This window comes from Lupinus angustifolius, chromosome LG18 (assembly GCF_001865875.1).
Source record: "Lupinus angustifolius cultivar Tanjil chromosome LG18, LupAngTanjil_v1.0, whole genome shotgun sequence".
NCBI classification, from domain to species: Eukaryota; Viridiplantae; Streptophyta; class Magnoliopsida; order Fabales; family Fabaceae; genus Lupinus; species Lupinus angustifolius.
In genome coordinates, this window is record NC_032026.1 from 15,080,993 (window position 1) to 15,097,070 (window position 16,078).

Consider the following 16,078-nt stretch of genomic DNA (forward strand, 5'->3'; position numbering starts at 1 on the left):
ATGGCATCGAACAACTGCAACAAGAGCTTTGCCAACAGCTATATGCTGTTGAAGCCAGAAGAAGCTCATTTCTTGGATATCATCAGTGTCTTATTTTCTAGTAACTTAGGACATAGAAAATTTGTTGAGAGCAATGAAAAAGGCACTTTGGTGGAGGGAAGTTTTCGCCATAGATGGCTTATATTTATCTCTATTGTGCTCCAGAAGCTTATACTTTTTGTTGCCACGCCACTTTCAACTTTTGGATCTTGGGTTGAGTGGTTCATCAACCTGGTTGTTCTCAACGGTGGTTTTCACAGGATCCCATTTAACTATCTTACAGGTTAGTTTCATTTATTTCTTATATGCTTAAAAAATTGTGTCATATTCACTTTATTTTAAGCTTGTTTAGTGTGTAGAAATCATCGATATATAATTGAAGATCGATCTTCTTCTTCTTCTTCTTCAACCATACACATATTTGTACCAGATTTGTTGGTCAAAAGATGACACTAACTGATTTCTGAGTTCAAGATTTCTTCTAATCATCAGAACATTAATTACAGGGTTATTTTAACTTGATTTCATTATTTCCACATCAGAATCTCGTAACTTTATTTTGATTATCAGATATTTTTAATTGAATTATACATTTTTAATAAGTGATTAATTTTCTTGATTTTTTAAAACTATGTTCTAATATTAAGTGTTTACCCTTTTAGGTCTTATTGCAAACTATATTCTCTATTTTTTATTTGTGCGCCTATGAACATGAGTTTAGGAATTAAAGAAAAAAGTTTTTGTGAATAAATTAAACATATATTAACTAAAATAATAAATACATCACTTTCAAATTAATCATTTTTCTTACTCAAAAGCAAGTGCTGGCGAATACACAATAAAAAAATTATTAATTACAAAATAAAATCAATCTTTGGTTAGCATGCCTAATTTTCTGATCATCAGAAGTTCACGTAGGATAGAAGCACTTTTGTTTAACTTCACATATAATTTCCTTCAGGCAAAAAGGGAAATTATTTTTTATAAATCCCAAGTCACCCAAAATATTTGGAGTTAGACATTTCTCCATTACTAGAAAATATCTATGCTTTTTAGTATATTGTTAAGAGTAAAAATATAATTTTCATATAAATTTGATTCCATCACAATATTTACTTACTATATGAGGATGATAAAAAAAGTCTATAGTTAGTGGGGCTAGCTAGGAGGACTTTGTTTCATTTTGTCTTTTACATCTACATGTTATATCTTAGATTGTTAATTACTCATGAATACCTTGTGCCTTTTTACATTACCCCTTACAATGACTCTGTAATCAACTAAAGGTGACTAGTTGTATCAATTAGGACTTGGGGACAACTTGTATTGAATGCTCCAAAATACATTAGAATATATAGGACCTCATTGTAATCAACCAGTTTGGTGTTTAATAGATATGGGTTTAGATAAGACTTCAGAGATCCATTTATATTGGCGGAAATTATTTTTCATTCATTTTTAGCTTCTTTTTGTCGGTTGTTAATCTTATTTTCTATATAAAATATTTAATAGTCTAAATTAAAAATGAGTGCCTTGATTTATAAAAAAAACTTATTTATATTAAAAATTAATAAAAATGTATTTACTTCAATCTAATTGGAGGTCTAATATGAATTTATTACTTAGTTGGCCATTTTGACAAGTGGAATTGCAATGATGGAAAGAAAAAGAACCAAGGATAACTCTATAATATAATATCTATACAAAATAAATGTAAAATTTTATGTACTTTCAATATATCACTTGCTATTTATATGTATCGATTATATTTAAAAATAAATGATTATATATAATTGATGAATAATGTTCTAATTGATTCATACATTTTTTGGGTTCATAACTTTATGCATAGAATCGTGAAAAATGGGGATGTACTGAGGCATTTAAGTGCCTAGTAGTTAAATGGAAAAACAAAATGGAGCTCACATTATAGACTTTACAATTCAAAATAAAGAGTGACACATAAGCTTTCCAATTTAAACAAACTATATATGACATAGACGTGTCGTGGGAAAGAGGGATGGAGATCACTTATCTCCAACAGTGTTTAATTCTTTATCCTACTTAATCATATATTAATACGTGGATAAAATAAAAAATTTAAAAACAAAAATTAATGTCCATCCGAAATAAAATAAAGAGACAGAGGAAGAAATAACACAAGAATAACAGAGGCACTGGCCAACCATGTCTGAGCTTGATCATCAATGGATAAAAAATAAAATCAATGTTCTTGTATGTCAAATTAAAAAAAATGGTATAAATATGTGATTTTATATTTCAGAATCGTTTTTTTTATATTGTTAGTATGTTAGTTGTTGTTAATATGTTAGTATTTTGTTATGGGTGAAACTCCACCTTCAACCTCCTATACCCCTCTTACCATCAAACCACCCTTATAACTCCTATTTTTTGTTGATTGTGAGACTCGAATCCAATCTACAACCTCTTACACTCCATTCCTTATGGCCACCCTCTTTACCATCATATTACCTTATGACTCCATATATTTCAGAATCGTTGTTAGTATAGTTGCATCCTTTTTTATAAAAAAAGTATCTGCAACGTATTTGCATCCTTAGTACCAGTCACACCATTACTTTGTCATTATTATATATCAGTTGCTCAATATTTCTTCTAACACAAAACTTCTATATCTACATGGTTAAGTTTTTTGTGGGTAATAAAAGGATAAAAAAATAAGAAAGAGAATGTGTTGAATTTCTTTTTTTATAATAAAACGAGTTGTTTACAAAGTTGTAGAAATCAGAGCTTACGTTTGTTTAAGCCTTCACATGTGACTTGATATTGACTAGAGAAAGAAACATTCTTGTATCTTTCAGGAAGAAGAATTGCCTCTTTTAATTCTTTGAGGGTTAGTTGCTGATTATATTTTTATTTATTCGACCTTCTAAAATATTACTAATTTAAATTAAAGTTAACCCATCAGTGGATGAAAAATAAAGTTAGTAGTTGGCTATGTTTATGTAAAAAAATGTTTTACAATTTTTATAAAAATAAGAAAATGATATATTCTCAACTAGATTTCAGATCTACAAGAGATTGTCATAAATTAAAAATTTATTTATTAATGATTAATTTATAAATTATATATGTCACTTTCTTGTAAGTATAAATATATAATAGTATGATATATCATTACTAACACCAACTATTTATTTTATGAATAGTGATATATCATACTCCAAATCTTCATAAGCGAAATAATGTAACATATGTCAGTGTAAACCAATCATTAATTCATAAAATATCATTTTATAATATATGTTACTTATAAACCAATTATTAATAAACAAAATATTTCTTTATGACATATGTTTTTTTTGGATATGAATATTTGTACGATAAATTAGTATCATGATATATTATTTTCCTTAATTTTATTGAAAAAGGATGTATGCACTAATGTGTAAAAAATTTTACACTCTAACTGTATCATTCATCCATTATTTATTTTTAATTATCATTGATTTTTAAATAAAAATGAATAATAGATGAAATATTAACTATTTATAAATCTTTATACTATATATATATATTACACTTAATTATTTTTTGTGAGACAGTCAATTTTATTTAGGGTATATGGGGCTGTAATTTTATTTAGGGTATGTGGGGCTGTAAATTTTATTTAGGGTATGTGGGGCTGTAATTTTATTTAGGGTATGTGGGGCTGTCGGAAGTTGCCTTCAATGTATCTTTTAGTACACCATTACTTTATCATTATTATTACACCAGTTGTGCCCACTATGCTCCTTTTTAAATCAATCATGGACAGTGGTGTTATTAATGGAGGAGAGTTCATTTATTATTTCATAGGTTCTATTACCACATGTATTATAAGCTCATGACCATTTCAAAAAATATTTTTAAGTTAAAAAATTAATAATTAATTATTTTTCTGACTAATCATATTCATAATACATGTAATAGTACAATTCATCATACCCTAGATATGTATCCTTAATGGATAAAAATCACTTTTTCTTAAAAGTGTCCAATTTCTTGTCCTTCATCAATTATATTTTAATAAATAATACAAAAATATTATATTTTGTTTTTGAAAGTTTTCTTCTTATTTATATGATGATAATTTTAATTGGCTCAAAAACATAAAATTTGACACCCTAAAAATAGATGATATCTCTTCGTTATAAATATAGTAACAATTATTAAACTGACCATAATACTTGCATGCTCGTATAATAATTTAAATGGTGATTTACTAATTAAATTATATATTATTAATATTAGTAATGAAAAATTAATAAAAAAATATGATAAATTATTTTATTTACATAATTTGTAAAAATAAAATACATGTCTTGGTGATAATAACTATAATTTAGAAGCATATAAACAAATATAGTGGTAGTATGTTGATCAACCACCATAATATTTTAGTAAAAATTCATTAATTTTAAAAGATAACTTATTGGTATGACTAATACATTTTAAATGAAACACAATTTTAATCAATACAATTATAAACAATATAATTATTATATTGTACTGCTAGTTCGCATATTTTCCAATTGAAGTGAATGATATATATTATTAGTGGTTTATAATAGTCCATCTCGATTTGAGAGGAAAAAAATAATTTACAATATAAAATTTATATATAATTTTTTATAATTTTTTTGGTACTACCAAAGATATTCTCATCCTTTGGGCTACAAAATTATAACATCCTCTAAGGGGAAAACTACAAACAAATATTTTTATTTAAAAATATATATATTCAATAACAAACTTTTAATATTAACCACATATTATAATCTCACCATCATTTGAGCAAATAATACTAAGTAGGGGTGTTCAAATCCAGACCGGTCCAACAATAAAACCGAAAACTGATCCAAAATAGACCGAAACCGCAAAAACCGAATGCATTTGGACCGTGTTGGACTTATTTTTTAAAGACCGATTGGTCCGGTCCGGATTTTGGTTTCACGTATTGGATCCAGACCGATCCAGACCGGACCGAAATTGTATGTAAAGTTTAAGTGTGTAATACTTTTAAGTGTCTTCCAAACTTAATCTTAAGTCCCAACTCAAAATTGTACCTATATTTTATTTGTTATATTCTATAACACACTTATATATGTTGCTATGTTTTAAATCATATTGATTATATTTGATACACTTTTTTAGAACTTAAACCAATCCCATAACCAAATAAAGAGGATTAAAGTATTATTGTTGTGAAAGTATTATTGTTACTAATCATCGGTGGAATATTGTAACTGTTAAAATTACGTTACCGATGCTCATATTATTATTATTGATATCTTGTTGTTTTGTTGTCTTGTTATTATTGATATCTTGTTGTTGTTGTTACTATTTTATACTTTTATTATTATTGTCTTATTGTTTATTACTATTTTATGATGTTGTTTACTTATACTATTGTTGTACACATTTTAATGTTGTTGAACACTATTTTTATTGTTGTTTTATACTTAATAATTAATCATTTTTATGAGTTTTGAATATAAGTGCAATTTTAATATTTTATAAATAAAAAAACCGATCCAAACTGAACCGAAACCGCATATTATATTTGGATCGGACATCTTAATATAAACAGACCAGACCGATCCAGACCGCATGTTAATTACGTGTTTGGATCAGATCATTTTTACCTAAAAACCGATCTAAATAAACCGCGAACGCCCCTACTACTAAGAATATAGATCAATATGATAATTAATTTAATAAAAAACAATATGAAAGTTGAGATATAGTCCAGGAAATTGAAAAACAAATGACACTGTACGAATATTTATTTTTTGAATGAATTGTATATACATCCAAAAGCATACATTTATAGATTTTCATTTATTTGATATAATGAATGAATTTTAGTCATCAATTTTTAAAACTATGATTATATTTATTTAAATTTACTAACTTGATGAATTGAGTGAATTTAATTTTTTGATGATATTTGGATGATAGTAGATAGTGAGTAATTTTGCAACTTTTAGGAAAACTCATAAATCTATTGAGTAAGTTGGATGTATTAATGAAAAATATAGATAAATATTTTAATTATAATAACTAATTAATTATAACTAGGGGTGTTCGCGGTCCATTTGGATCGGTTTTTAAGCAAAAAATCATCCGATCCAAACGCTAATTAGCATGCGGTTCGGTCCGGTCCGGTTTGGATCGGTCTTGTTTTTAGATATTAACATATAAACCCCTTTTATTTCAGCCTACAACACCAACAAGGCAGCAACCATAATAATTAAGAAAAGTTTGATTCTTTTAGTACTAAGATTAGAAACATCAATATAGTCTAATGATTCAATCATTTTTAACAATTCCATGATCCAATTAATAAAAAAAATAGCAACGCAACAACAAAAAGTAAACAACAAAATTAAGGATTCTGTAGTGAACATTCAACATCTATCTAGTGATTCTGGAGGAATGAACAAAAATTATTTTCACTGACATCTTACTTTTCCTCATCACAATGGAGGAATTAGGGATTTAGGAATGAGTAATTAGGGATTCTGGAGTGTCGCTGCCTATCTCGAATACTTTAGCAAAAATTAGGAGATACACTTAACAATATCGGTCTGGTCTGGATCGGTCTGGATCCCAGATGTGAAATCGAAGACTGGACCGGACCGATCGGTCCTTAAAAAATAAATCCAATACCATCCAAATAGATTTGGTTTGTGCGGTTTCGGTCTACTTTGGATCGGTTTGCGGTTTTTGTTTTGGACCGGTTTGGATTTGAACACCCCTAATTATAACCATTATGAATATGTAGTTTTATATCAGTACTTTAGTGTAGAAAAGGGTGTTTTCACATATCGACAAGTGCTTGACTTAGCTTCTCAATACTAGTTTTTTCTTTTATATTTCTTATACAATATTATAAGTATAGTTTATCTAATATAATTGTTTCTCATCTAACTGCATCAATAAAAAACAGGTAAGCTGGTCATTCCAGATTGCAAATCACACACATTCATGTCTTGTATTGGAAATTTGGATGGACGAGTAAGATTGGGTGATCTGAAGCGTGAAGATAACAAGTACTATGTTTCACTAGCTATGATGGCTTCAAAAGCATGTTATGAGAATGCTGCTTTCCTTAAAGCCACAATCACAAATGACTGGAAGGTTTTAAATTATTAAACTCTTTCATATTTTGACTCATTTTATCTTTTAAAACTCTCCATAATTGATATTGTTTTTATATTTGTGTTCTCTTATAGATGGAATTCGTGGGATTTTTCGAATGCTGGAATGGTAAGAGACAAAAAGCATATACCTTATTGAATGTGTTTTTGTGGAAGAATGATTATAACAGAATATTAATTAACTTGGCAGAATATCTTGGAAAGGTCACAACACAAGTGTTGATTTTCCTAGACAAATGTGAAGACAGTGATACCTATGTTGTGGCATTCAGAGGAACAGAACCCTTTAATGCAGATGATTGGTGCACTGATCTTGATATCTCATGGTATGAGATTCCTGGAGCTGGAAGAATACATGGTGGTTTTATGAAAGCCTTAGGGCTACAAAAGAATGTAGGGTATCCTAAGGAAAATGAAAGAAATGAAAATCTTCCACCTTTGGCCTACTATGTTATTAGGAACATACTAAGAAAGGGTTTGAGTGAAAATGCTAAAGCAAAGTTTATAGTAACGGGGCATAGTTTGGGTGGAGCATTGGCAATTCTTTTTCCCACAATTATGTTCTTGAATGATGAGAAGTTATTAATGGAGAGATTGCATGGGATCTACACTTTTGGGCAACCAAGAGTTGGAGATGAAGCATATGCAACATATATGAAGGAAAAGTTGAAGGAAAATTCTATCATGTATTGCAGGTTTGTTTATAACAATGACATAGTTCCAAGGTTGCCTTATGATGATAAGGACTTGTTGTTCAAGCACTTTGGGATCTGCCTTTTCTTTAACAGACACTATGAATTCCAGGTATGTTCATTATTATTTAAAAATTGTATACAATAAGTATTGCTTCCAAGAATCAAACCTTCGACTTGGGGATCTAGTAGTGACTGACACTACTAGACCAACGCCTTATTGATAACAATTTGATTAAATATAGGTACCGAACACGTTTTCTATTTAGAATTAATTGATATACAATAATTTAATTTGATTTTAATGCAGGTTGTTGAAGAAGAACCAAACAAGAACTATTTCTCATTATGGTGTGTGATACCCATGATTTACAATGCTATTTTGGAAGTAATAAGGAGCTTTACCATTGCGTACATGAAAGGACCTCATTATAGAGAAGGATGGTTTCTTTTTAGTTTCAGATTGCTTGGTATACTAATTCCTGGCTTACCTGCTCATGGTCCTCAAGATTATGTTAATTCTACTCTTCTCGGATCAATTGAAAATCACTTCAAATCAGATTGATGTGCATACCCTTTCTTGTAATAATAATTCTACATATGAAAAAACCAAGTGATATTGCTACTGGTATATTTGTCAAGTTTGCTTAATGGGTCGAATCATTAGTTAATTATTACTCATTTTGAACATTTTGTAACTTCTTTTCTTCTGCTTCTAGTATTATAATTAAATAAATAATTTTTATTGTGCAACTAAAAAAGTTAATTACTGATTTTGTTATGGCGTGTGAATATGCAGCATTGTTGGCTACCCTTTTTAGTTTAGTGACTATTAGGAGGTTTATTTAAAAGAGGATGATATACTTACTCCAAGAATTAACGGTTTAGATCTACTTGCCAATTTAAATTATTGAATTTTCCTAAAATTAGTGGCTAGGATGAAGAGTAATTGGATCCCTCCCGTATTTAAAATATGTAAATATTTGTTTTCTATTTTGGAAATTTTTTGCTTTCTTCCATATCAGCACGTATATTAATAAGACATTGGTGTAGTGGTATAAGGCCTCATTGGATCCTCAAAGTTGAGAGTTTAATTCCTGGGTACTACACCTATTGGGAGGGCAACCACAAACCCCGAAAGAGATTAATTTCTTATTAAAAAATATAAGAGGGTATCCTTAGTAATACTAAAAAGATATCAACAAGTAAGCACATTTTTTATCATCCAATGACTGATTAGTAAAGAAGGTATATAAATAATTTAAAGCAACAAAATATTATAGAAAGAAGGGCGTGGTAGAATTCTAGAACGCAACTGTGTAATATGAAATGATACTTAGCATATCTCAAGTGTTACACACTCCACTCAATGATTGTGATGTGCTCTAATGAAAGGTAGATGCTTATATTATTAAGTTTAGTGGTAATTGGTGCACATATTTATAATAATATTTTCTTCAAAATATCATATTTCACACCTGATTTTTTCTCCTTCAAAGATAAGTAACTCCTTTCCTTCCTCCATGCATGTTGATGCTGAAATAGAGAATAAAAAAAACACCTAGTAAGTAGTACCTATATAAAAAACATAAAATGATTGAATTTGTTAAAATAAATATAAAAAATAATATAAACTACAATAAAAGAAATCAGATTTTCCCCTTGCATACCAGGATGCAACCAACCCACCCTTCAATCCATCTCTCACTATGTTACCTCCCCTAATAAATGGAGAATACATGTTTAATAACAAGTTTGCTTCTTTACTATACATATATTAATTTTAAAATTAATTAATTAAAAAGGTTTAATAGATGGCAGAGAAAAGAGGTAACATATTGACCTAAATTGTCCCAAATATGGAACATAACATACATAATATATTTGTTTTATTTCTTGATTTGGAATTTTCAAACCATCTATAACCACCACACTTGGTCTTGGATGCAATGTTGCAATGGTGGTGAAGAAAGGCAAACATCGGAACCGAGGGAGACAACAAGTGATGAATCTCAAATTGATAATTTTGCCATAAACTAATTAATAATCGGTCCATTCAAAATTTTCTGCATGACAAGTTTTTTCAGAAATAAAATTATTGTAAAATTGGCATGATTCCGGTCGAGACCCACCCACCTTTCTCCTCCCATGGCTGCACGAGTGCAGGATGACAAAATTACTCATCCAGTTGTTATATTAGGGAAAATAACTATAATAGGTATCTATAAAAATAACTTAATTTATGAGTATATAAGATGTATTAGTATATTTATAAATTTATTTTTAAATTAAATACTATGTATATTTTATTTTTTATGATTATATATTATATAATTATTTTATAGTTAATTTTTGTAATTGAAATATAAATATATAATGATGAGTTTAATATCTACATAAATTTTATTATTCATATAGTAATTAATTTTATATTTATATTGATTATTATAAAATATATAACTATGTATGTAAACATTATTACTCATATATGCATATTGCTCGCATAAGCATCTATAATAGTATGGGTATAAACACGTTAAATATTATTCATGCCCAGTTGGAGAGGTAGAACATAGTGAGGATAGGTGGGGGTAATTCCCTCTTGATTATTTTAATTTATTACAATAATTTTTTACCTTTTATAATTTATGTGGTCATTCTAAAAGTTATAGATAATAAATGAAGTTATCTTATAATTGTATATGTTAATATTGTTTATAATACTATTATTTTATTCAAGTTTATAATAATTTTACACATGAAATAGATTATGAGATTATAAATTATATTTGTTAGCCTTTGTTGCAACATTGTTAAGATTATTATTGATATCATTACTTATTTATGTTTGAAAAATTATCAATAATATCTCAATTAAGTATAACTTTAACAATAAAAAAAGTGAATATAATTATTCTTAAATATTATGGTTTAGCTACTATAAAAATATCATTAGCAACCAAACAAATATGATACTAATAATATATATACATATTACACCATAGAAAATAAGGAAATAAAATAGGTGAATTAATGCTTACACCAAATAAGAATATCAAGAATTAATATATTTAAGAAATAAGGAAACCAAAACATAAGGAATTTGATACATATTAAGAAATAAGGGAACACACAAGGAATTTACTAATGAAATAATAATATATAAAAGGTAATGCACATGTCAAATAAGAAAATAAAAATATAAGGAAAATAATATTGATGAAAAACGAAATAAGGAAAATAATTATTGCTATATTTATTTTGAGAATTTTAATCGTAGAATTTTCATTCTTTTATGTATGAAGAATATAATATATGTTTTTTATTTATTGATTAAGTGTATATTATGTATATTCTAAATAGAATTCAATTCCCCTTGGAAAGTAGATTTCTCATTCACAATTCCTTTTCCAATTTTTTTACATTTTTGAAATATAGTAGAATATAGCCACCCACCTACCATATAATATAACATAATATAGATCCTTTTTCTACGTGTCACGAGAATGTAGCCATTGACCACTCTCACTTCACTCATAAACTGCCACCTGGCATTACCTTCTCCATTATTGGGTATCCCGCGTTTTCAGTATTTTGTTGTCTTCAAACTCCAAACTGCAAACCTCCACTTCCTATTTCCTTTGCATTCTTTACTTTATTTTTTCCTTTCTTCATAGTATAGTGCGTCTAACCCAACTTTTTCTATTCATTCTATAACACTATAACCTTAAAATATTGTCTAAATCCTTCAAATTATAAATAATATTAACATTAATCATTGGATTTAAGAAATATCCTATTAGGCATAAAATTATGACTCATATTAGTGCCTAGAAATTATTGTTGATTATTATAGGGACTAAAATGATAAGTTGTTAATTGCATAAAGAGACTAATGTAACAACTGCATACAATTTTGAGGTCTTGTTCTGCTGCTATTTATTTCACACAAGACACACACTTTTGACTTGTGTTGCTTATACACTTAGGACATAGCTATAAGCCTATAACAATGGCTTCTTCTACCTTATGTTACCACTCTCTTAATCCTTCAATGGCTTCTTTCACAACAACCCACCTCTCAATTCCTATGTACAAAAAAATTTCACTTCACATGTCACCTTTTGTCAACTATAGCTACCAACTTGGAACCACAACAACCAATCAGAGGACAAGTTTGAAGGCAGTGAAAGCAAAAGTGGCTGATGAAGCAGTGAGTGAGAATGATCGAACCGTTCAGAAGAAGAAGCTTCGGGTTCTTGTAGCGGGTGGTGGGATCGGAGGGTTGGTTTTTGCTTTGGCTGCAAAAAGGATGGGTTTTGAGGTGGTGGTGTTTGAGAGAGATATGAGTGCTATAAGAGGGGAAGGACAATATAGAGGTCCTATTCAGATACAAAGCAATGCTTTGGCTGCTTTGGAATCTATTGATCCTGAGGTTGCTAATCAAGTTATGAGAGTTGGTTGCATCACTGGTGATAGAATCAATGGTCTTGTGGATGGGATTTCTGGCTCTTGGTAAGGGAAACAAATTAACCATATTTGTGATCATTCTTAGTGTTTTCTATTTCTTACTTTATGGTAGCAGTTTTTTATTTGTTCTTACTCTCCCTCTTTTGGCATGAGATACCAATTGGTTTTGTCTGAGGTATGGACTACTAGTCTCTTAAAAAAACAGATTATTTGGTTTCAAGTTTATGATAGACGACAGAACATTATGATTTTGTTGGATGATATAGTGGAAAAGGATCAATTGTTGTTGTATTTAGTTTCAACTTTCAAATTACTATGTAGCATGTTCACTGAAATTGTAACCATCTTAGTGACTTTTCGATAAGATTGACTGGCTTGATAGTACCCCATTATTTCATTAGAAACTTGTGGAAAAACAGAAACTTTGAAGTTGTTCCTTATGGGCCACCATTTTTCCTTGGTAGGTTCAGGGTTAAATTGAATTTTGGCACTTGCTGATGGGTTTGAGTAGAAAAGTTTTATCCTAACTATAATTGGTTATCAGGTACGTCAAGTTTGATACATTCACTCCTGCAGTGCAGCGTGGGCTTCCAGTTACAAGAGTTATTAGTCGATTGTCTTTACAAGAAATCCTTGCTCGTGCGGTTGGGGAAGATATCATTATCAATGGCAGTAACGTTGTTGATTTTGTTGATCATGGAAACAAGGTAATTAAAGAGTTTTTATGTTGAAGATTCTCCTCATGTTGCTATCAATAGATACTTTTGAAGGTTTTGTTTCTTTCTATGGGAAAATGCATTGGAAGACTAATGTTATTACCTTTGTCATCTCACATTTCGTATTTGCAGGTAACAGTGCAGCTTGAGGATGGTCAGAAATATGATGGAGATCTCTTGGTTGGAGCAGATGGTATATGGTCCAAGGTCTTAATTTTACTTTGAATCTTTTTGTTTAGCTAATTGTTTCCTCTCATACAATTTGATACTTGGCATAAGAAATATAGTCAAGTGCGGTCCAATATACGAGGCTATCCCCTAGTGGGTTATGAGAATGGTAGGTGTATGTACCTTAAAAAGGGCGGCTCCAGACCCACCTAGTGGGGTCTTGGGATGGTTGATCTACGTACCTCCCTCGCAACAGAAAAGACCGTTACCATGAGAGGAATATATAAAGATGCTTATACAAAAATATCCTTTTAGAATCAGTTGGTCTAATTATGTTTGATGTATGTGCTTTTCATTCTGTGCACGTGTATTGTGTTTTTACCTTGTTCTTCAAATTAAAAATGCTGAACTCTTTTAATCTTTTAATTAATAGGCCCTTTCTTTCTCTAGAGTACATTCATTCCAAATGGAATCTTATCTTGTACTATTTTGTAAATAGGTAAGGGAGAAGTTACTGGGGCCTAAAGATGCTACTTTCTCTGGCTATACTTGTTATACTGGTATTGCAGATTTTGTGCCTGTGGACATTGAATCTGTTGGGTAAGTTGGCCATTTTAGTCATGTCTAATATGCCTATTTGTTCATTTTTACTGGCTATCTTATTTTTTGTTAGTACTACTTCTATCATGTTGAGAAGCTTACCTGAACTTCCCTTCTGAAAGGTACCGAGTATTCTTAGGACACAAACAATACTTTGTATCCTCGGATGTTGGCGCTGGAAAGATCCAATGGTATGCATTTCACAAAGAACCTGCTGGTGGTGTTGATAAGCCCAATGGTACGTGCTTTTGAAGTGTTTGAAGATTCATATCTGTTCTCCAACGATGTTAAATTTTCTAGGTGATCTCTTTATAGACATAGTTTTTGAATTGTTCTGTCCTGGCTCCTAGATAACTAATGCTGATTTTGAATATATAGAAGATAAAAGATTTGATTCAAAAGTTCTATATCATATCTGGAAATAAATTTGAACTTTTTCTATACGGTCAATTTCATTAAGGAATTTGAATTTTTGAGCAAAGATAATTTGTATGCATCAAGATGCACTTGAATGGCACTCTAGTCTGTTCTCATTAGACTTTGTGTCTTCTATGGTTATTGACTTTTAGCTCCATCTTGCTTGACATATAATACAATGATTTCTACGATGTTGGTATTGAAATGAAGATTTCAAATCAGAGTGACATGATTCCGTTACAGTAATTGTGGCATTGGAAATATAGAAATTGCATGAAATTGAAAACCATAGAGATTTATCTTTATTTTTCATTATTTTCTATGAAAAAAGTATGAATCCTATCATATCTAACTCTTAATTCTCTACACGGCAGGAAAAAAGGAAAGGCTGCTTAAGATATTCGAGGGCTGGTGTGATAATGTGATAGATTTGCTACATGCCACAGAAGAACAGGAAATTCTGCGAAGAGACATATATGACAGGACGCCAACAATGACATGGGGAAAGGGTAGTGTGACCTTGCTAGGGGATTCTATCCATGCCATGCAGCCAAATATGGGCCAAGGTGGATGCATGGCTATAGAGGTATATATTGCTTCTATCTGTTTATACTTTTATCTATTCTTCTCTTCCCAATGGGATCTGAGTTTATTTACATTTTTTTAATGAACTTCATGAGTTTCATACATGACCTAAACATATATTAAGTTACTTACCCCTGGCATCTCCGAAATTTTCTTTTTCAGTAATCTGAATGCTTGCTTTTTTATATAAAAGAATCGTAATTCTTTTTTTCCTAGGCTGTAGAAATAAACAATTCTACCCGACTGACATTTACAGAACTAGGAAAAAACATACATAAGATTTAAATATTTCATACATCTAGAGGCTATGAAAATCAACGAAGTGACACAATATAAGGGACACTTTAGCGATGAGGTTAAAAGAACGTTTTCTGAACTGGCTTATCTTACCATCACAGGATAGTTATCAACTTGCATGGGAATTGAACCAGGCATGGGAACAAAGTATAAAATCAGGATCTCCAATTGACATTCATTCTTCCTTAAAGAGGTAACAAACCATTCACTTGTTAAATATGCAAATGAGTTTTAAATTTGATTCTAATCCTGGTTTCATAACAAGTATCCAAAATTGTGGAACTCTGAGATGGAGGAAAAACACTAAGAAATGCTCATATTACATAATATAAAAATGAATTTGCTGACTTGATTTGAACAGAGAGATGCTTTCACACATCAGTCAATAGTTCATTAGTTTACATCATTTTCATATTGGTTGGTGATTCGGTCAGAAAAATCTCTCTACTGAATCGTTGCATTGTTTTGTCCTATTTCCATTGTTGCTATTAGCTATGAGAGAGAAAGAAGAGTACGAGTAGCCATTGTTCATGGAATGGCTAGAATGGCAGCTCAGATGGCTACAACATACAGGCCATATCTCGGTATTGGTCTCGGCCCTTTAGAGGTAAGAACTTCAGTTTTTAAAAGAGATAATGAAGAATAACGTAGAGGTGACAACTTCAAACTGATATCCTACGCAACACAAATTTATGATTGCTTTCCTCCCTATGCAGTTTTTGACCAAGTTTAAGATACCACATCCTGGAACAATTGGAGGAAAGTTTATTATTGATAAGGTGATGCCTTTGATGTTGAGCTGGGTCTTAGGTGGAAATAGGTAATGAAATGAAACAGATATTCCTTTGCTATACAATTTTAGTCATGAATTATTCTTAATACTCTTATCCTCTCATGCAACATACAA

The 16,078-nt window shown here is 30.0% G+C and overlaps 2 protein-coding genes and 1 long non-coding RNA gene across 3 annotated transcripts in view; 2 read left to right on the forward strand and 1 right to left on the reverse strand.

Annotated features, from left to right (window-relative positions):
- LOC109332776 lies at nt 1–8,490 on the forward strand. Its single transcript, XM_019567806.1, has 5 exons — nt 1–322; nt 7,016–7,206; nt 7,302–7,335; nt 7,417–8,030; nt 8,229–8,490. Exons 1-5 carry the CDS (start codon nt 1–3, stop codon nt 8,481–8,483), a joined length of 1,416 nt encoding a protein of 471 aa, XP_019423351.1. The 3' UTR covers nt 8,484–8,490.
- LOC109332781 overlaps nt 7,258–16,078 on the reverse strand; it is a 24,856-nt gene continuing 16,035 nt past the window's right edge. The window contains exon 3 of the long non-coding RNA XR_002105940.1: nt 7,258–7,357. This is a non-coding gene — a long non-coding RNA (uncharacterized LOC109332781). The remainder of the gene's footprint in view (nt 7,358–16,078) is intronic.
- Nucleotides 11,721–16,078, forward strand: part of LOC109332775 (zeaxanthin epoxidase, chloroplastic-like) — a 6,394-nt gene continuing 2,036 nt past the window's right edge. The window contains exons 1-9 of the mRNA XM_019567804.1: nt 11,721–12,433; nt 12,933–13,095; nt 13,237–13,311; nt 13,772–13,872; nt 13,995–14,110; nt 14,664–14,875; nt 15,273–15,364; nt 15,664–15,778; nt 15,888–15,991. Of these exons, the coding sequence (XP_019423349.1) occupies nt 11,931–12,433; nt 12,933–13,095; nt 13,237–13,311; nt 13,772–13,872; nt 13,995–14,110; nt 14,664–14,875; nt 15,273–15,364; nt 15,664–15,778; nt 15,888–15,991 (1,481 nt within the window). The 5' untranslated portion in view covers nt 11,721–11,930. The remainder of the gene's footprint in view (nt 12,434–12,932; nt 13,096–13,236; nt 13,312–13,771; nt 13,873–13,994; nt 14,111–14,663; nt 14,876–15,272; nt 15,365–15,663; nt 15,779–15,887; nt 15,992–16,078) is intronic.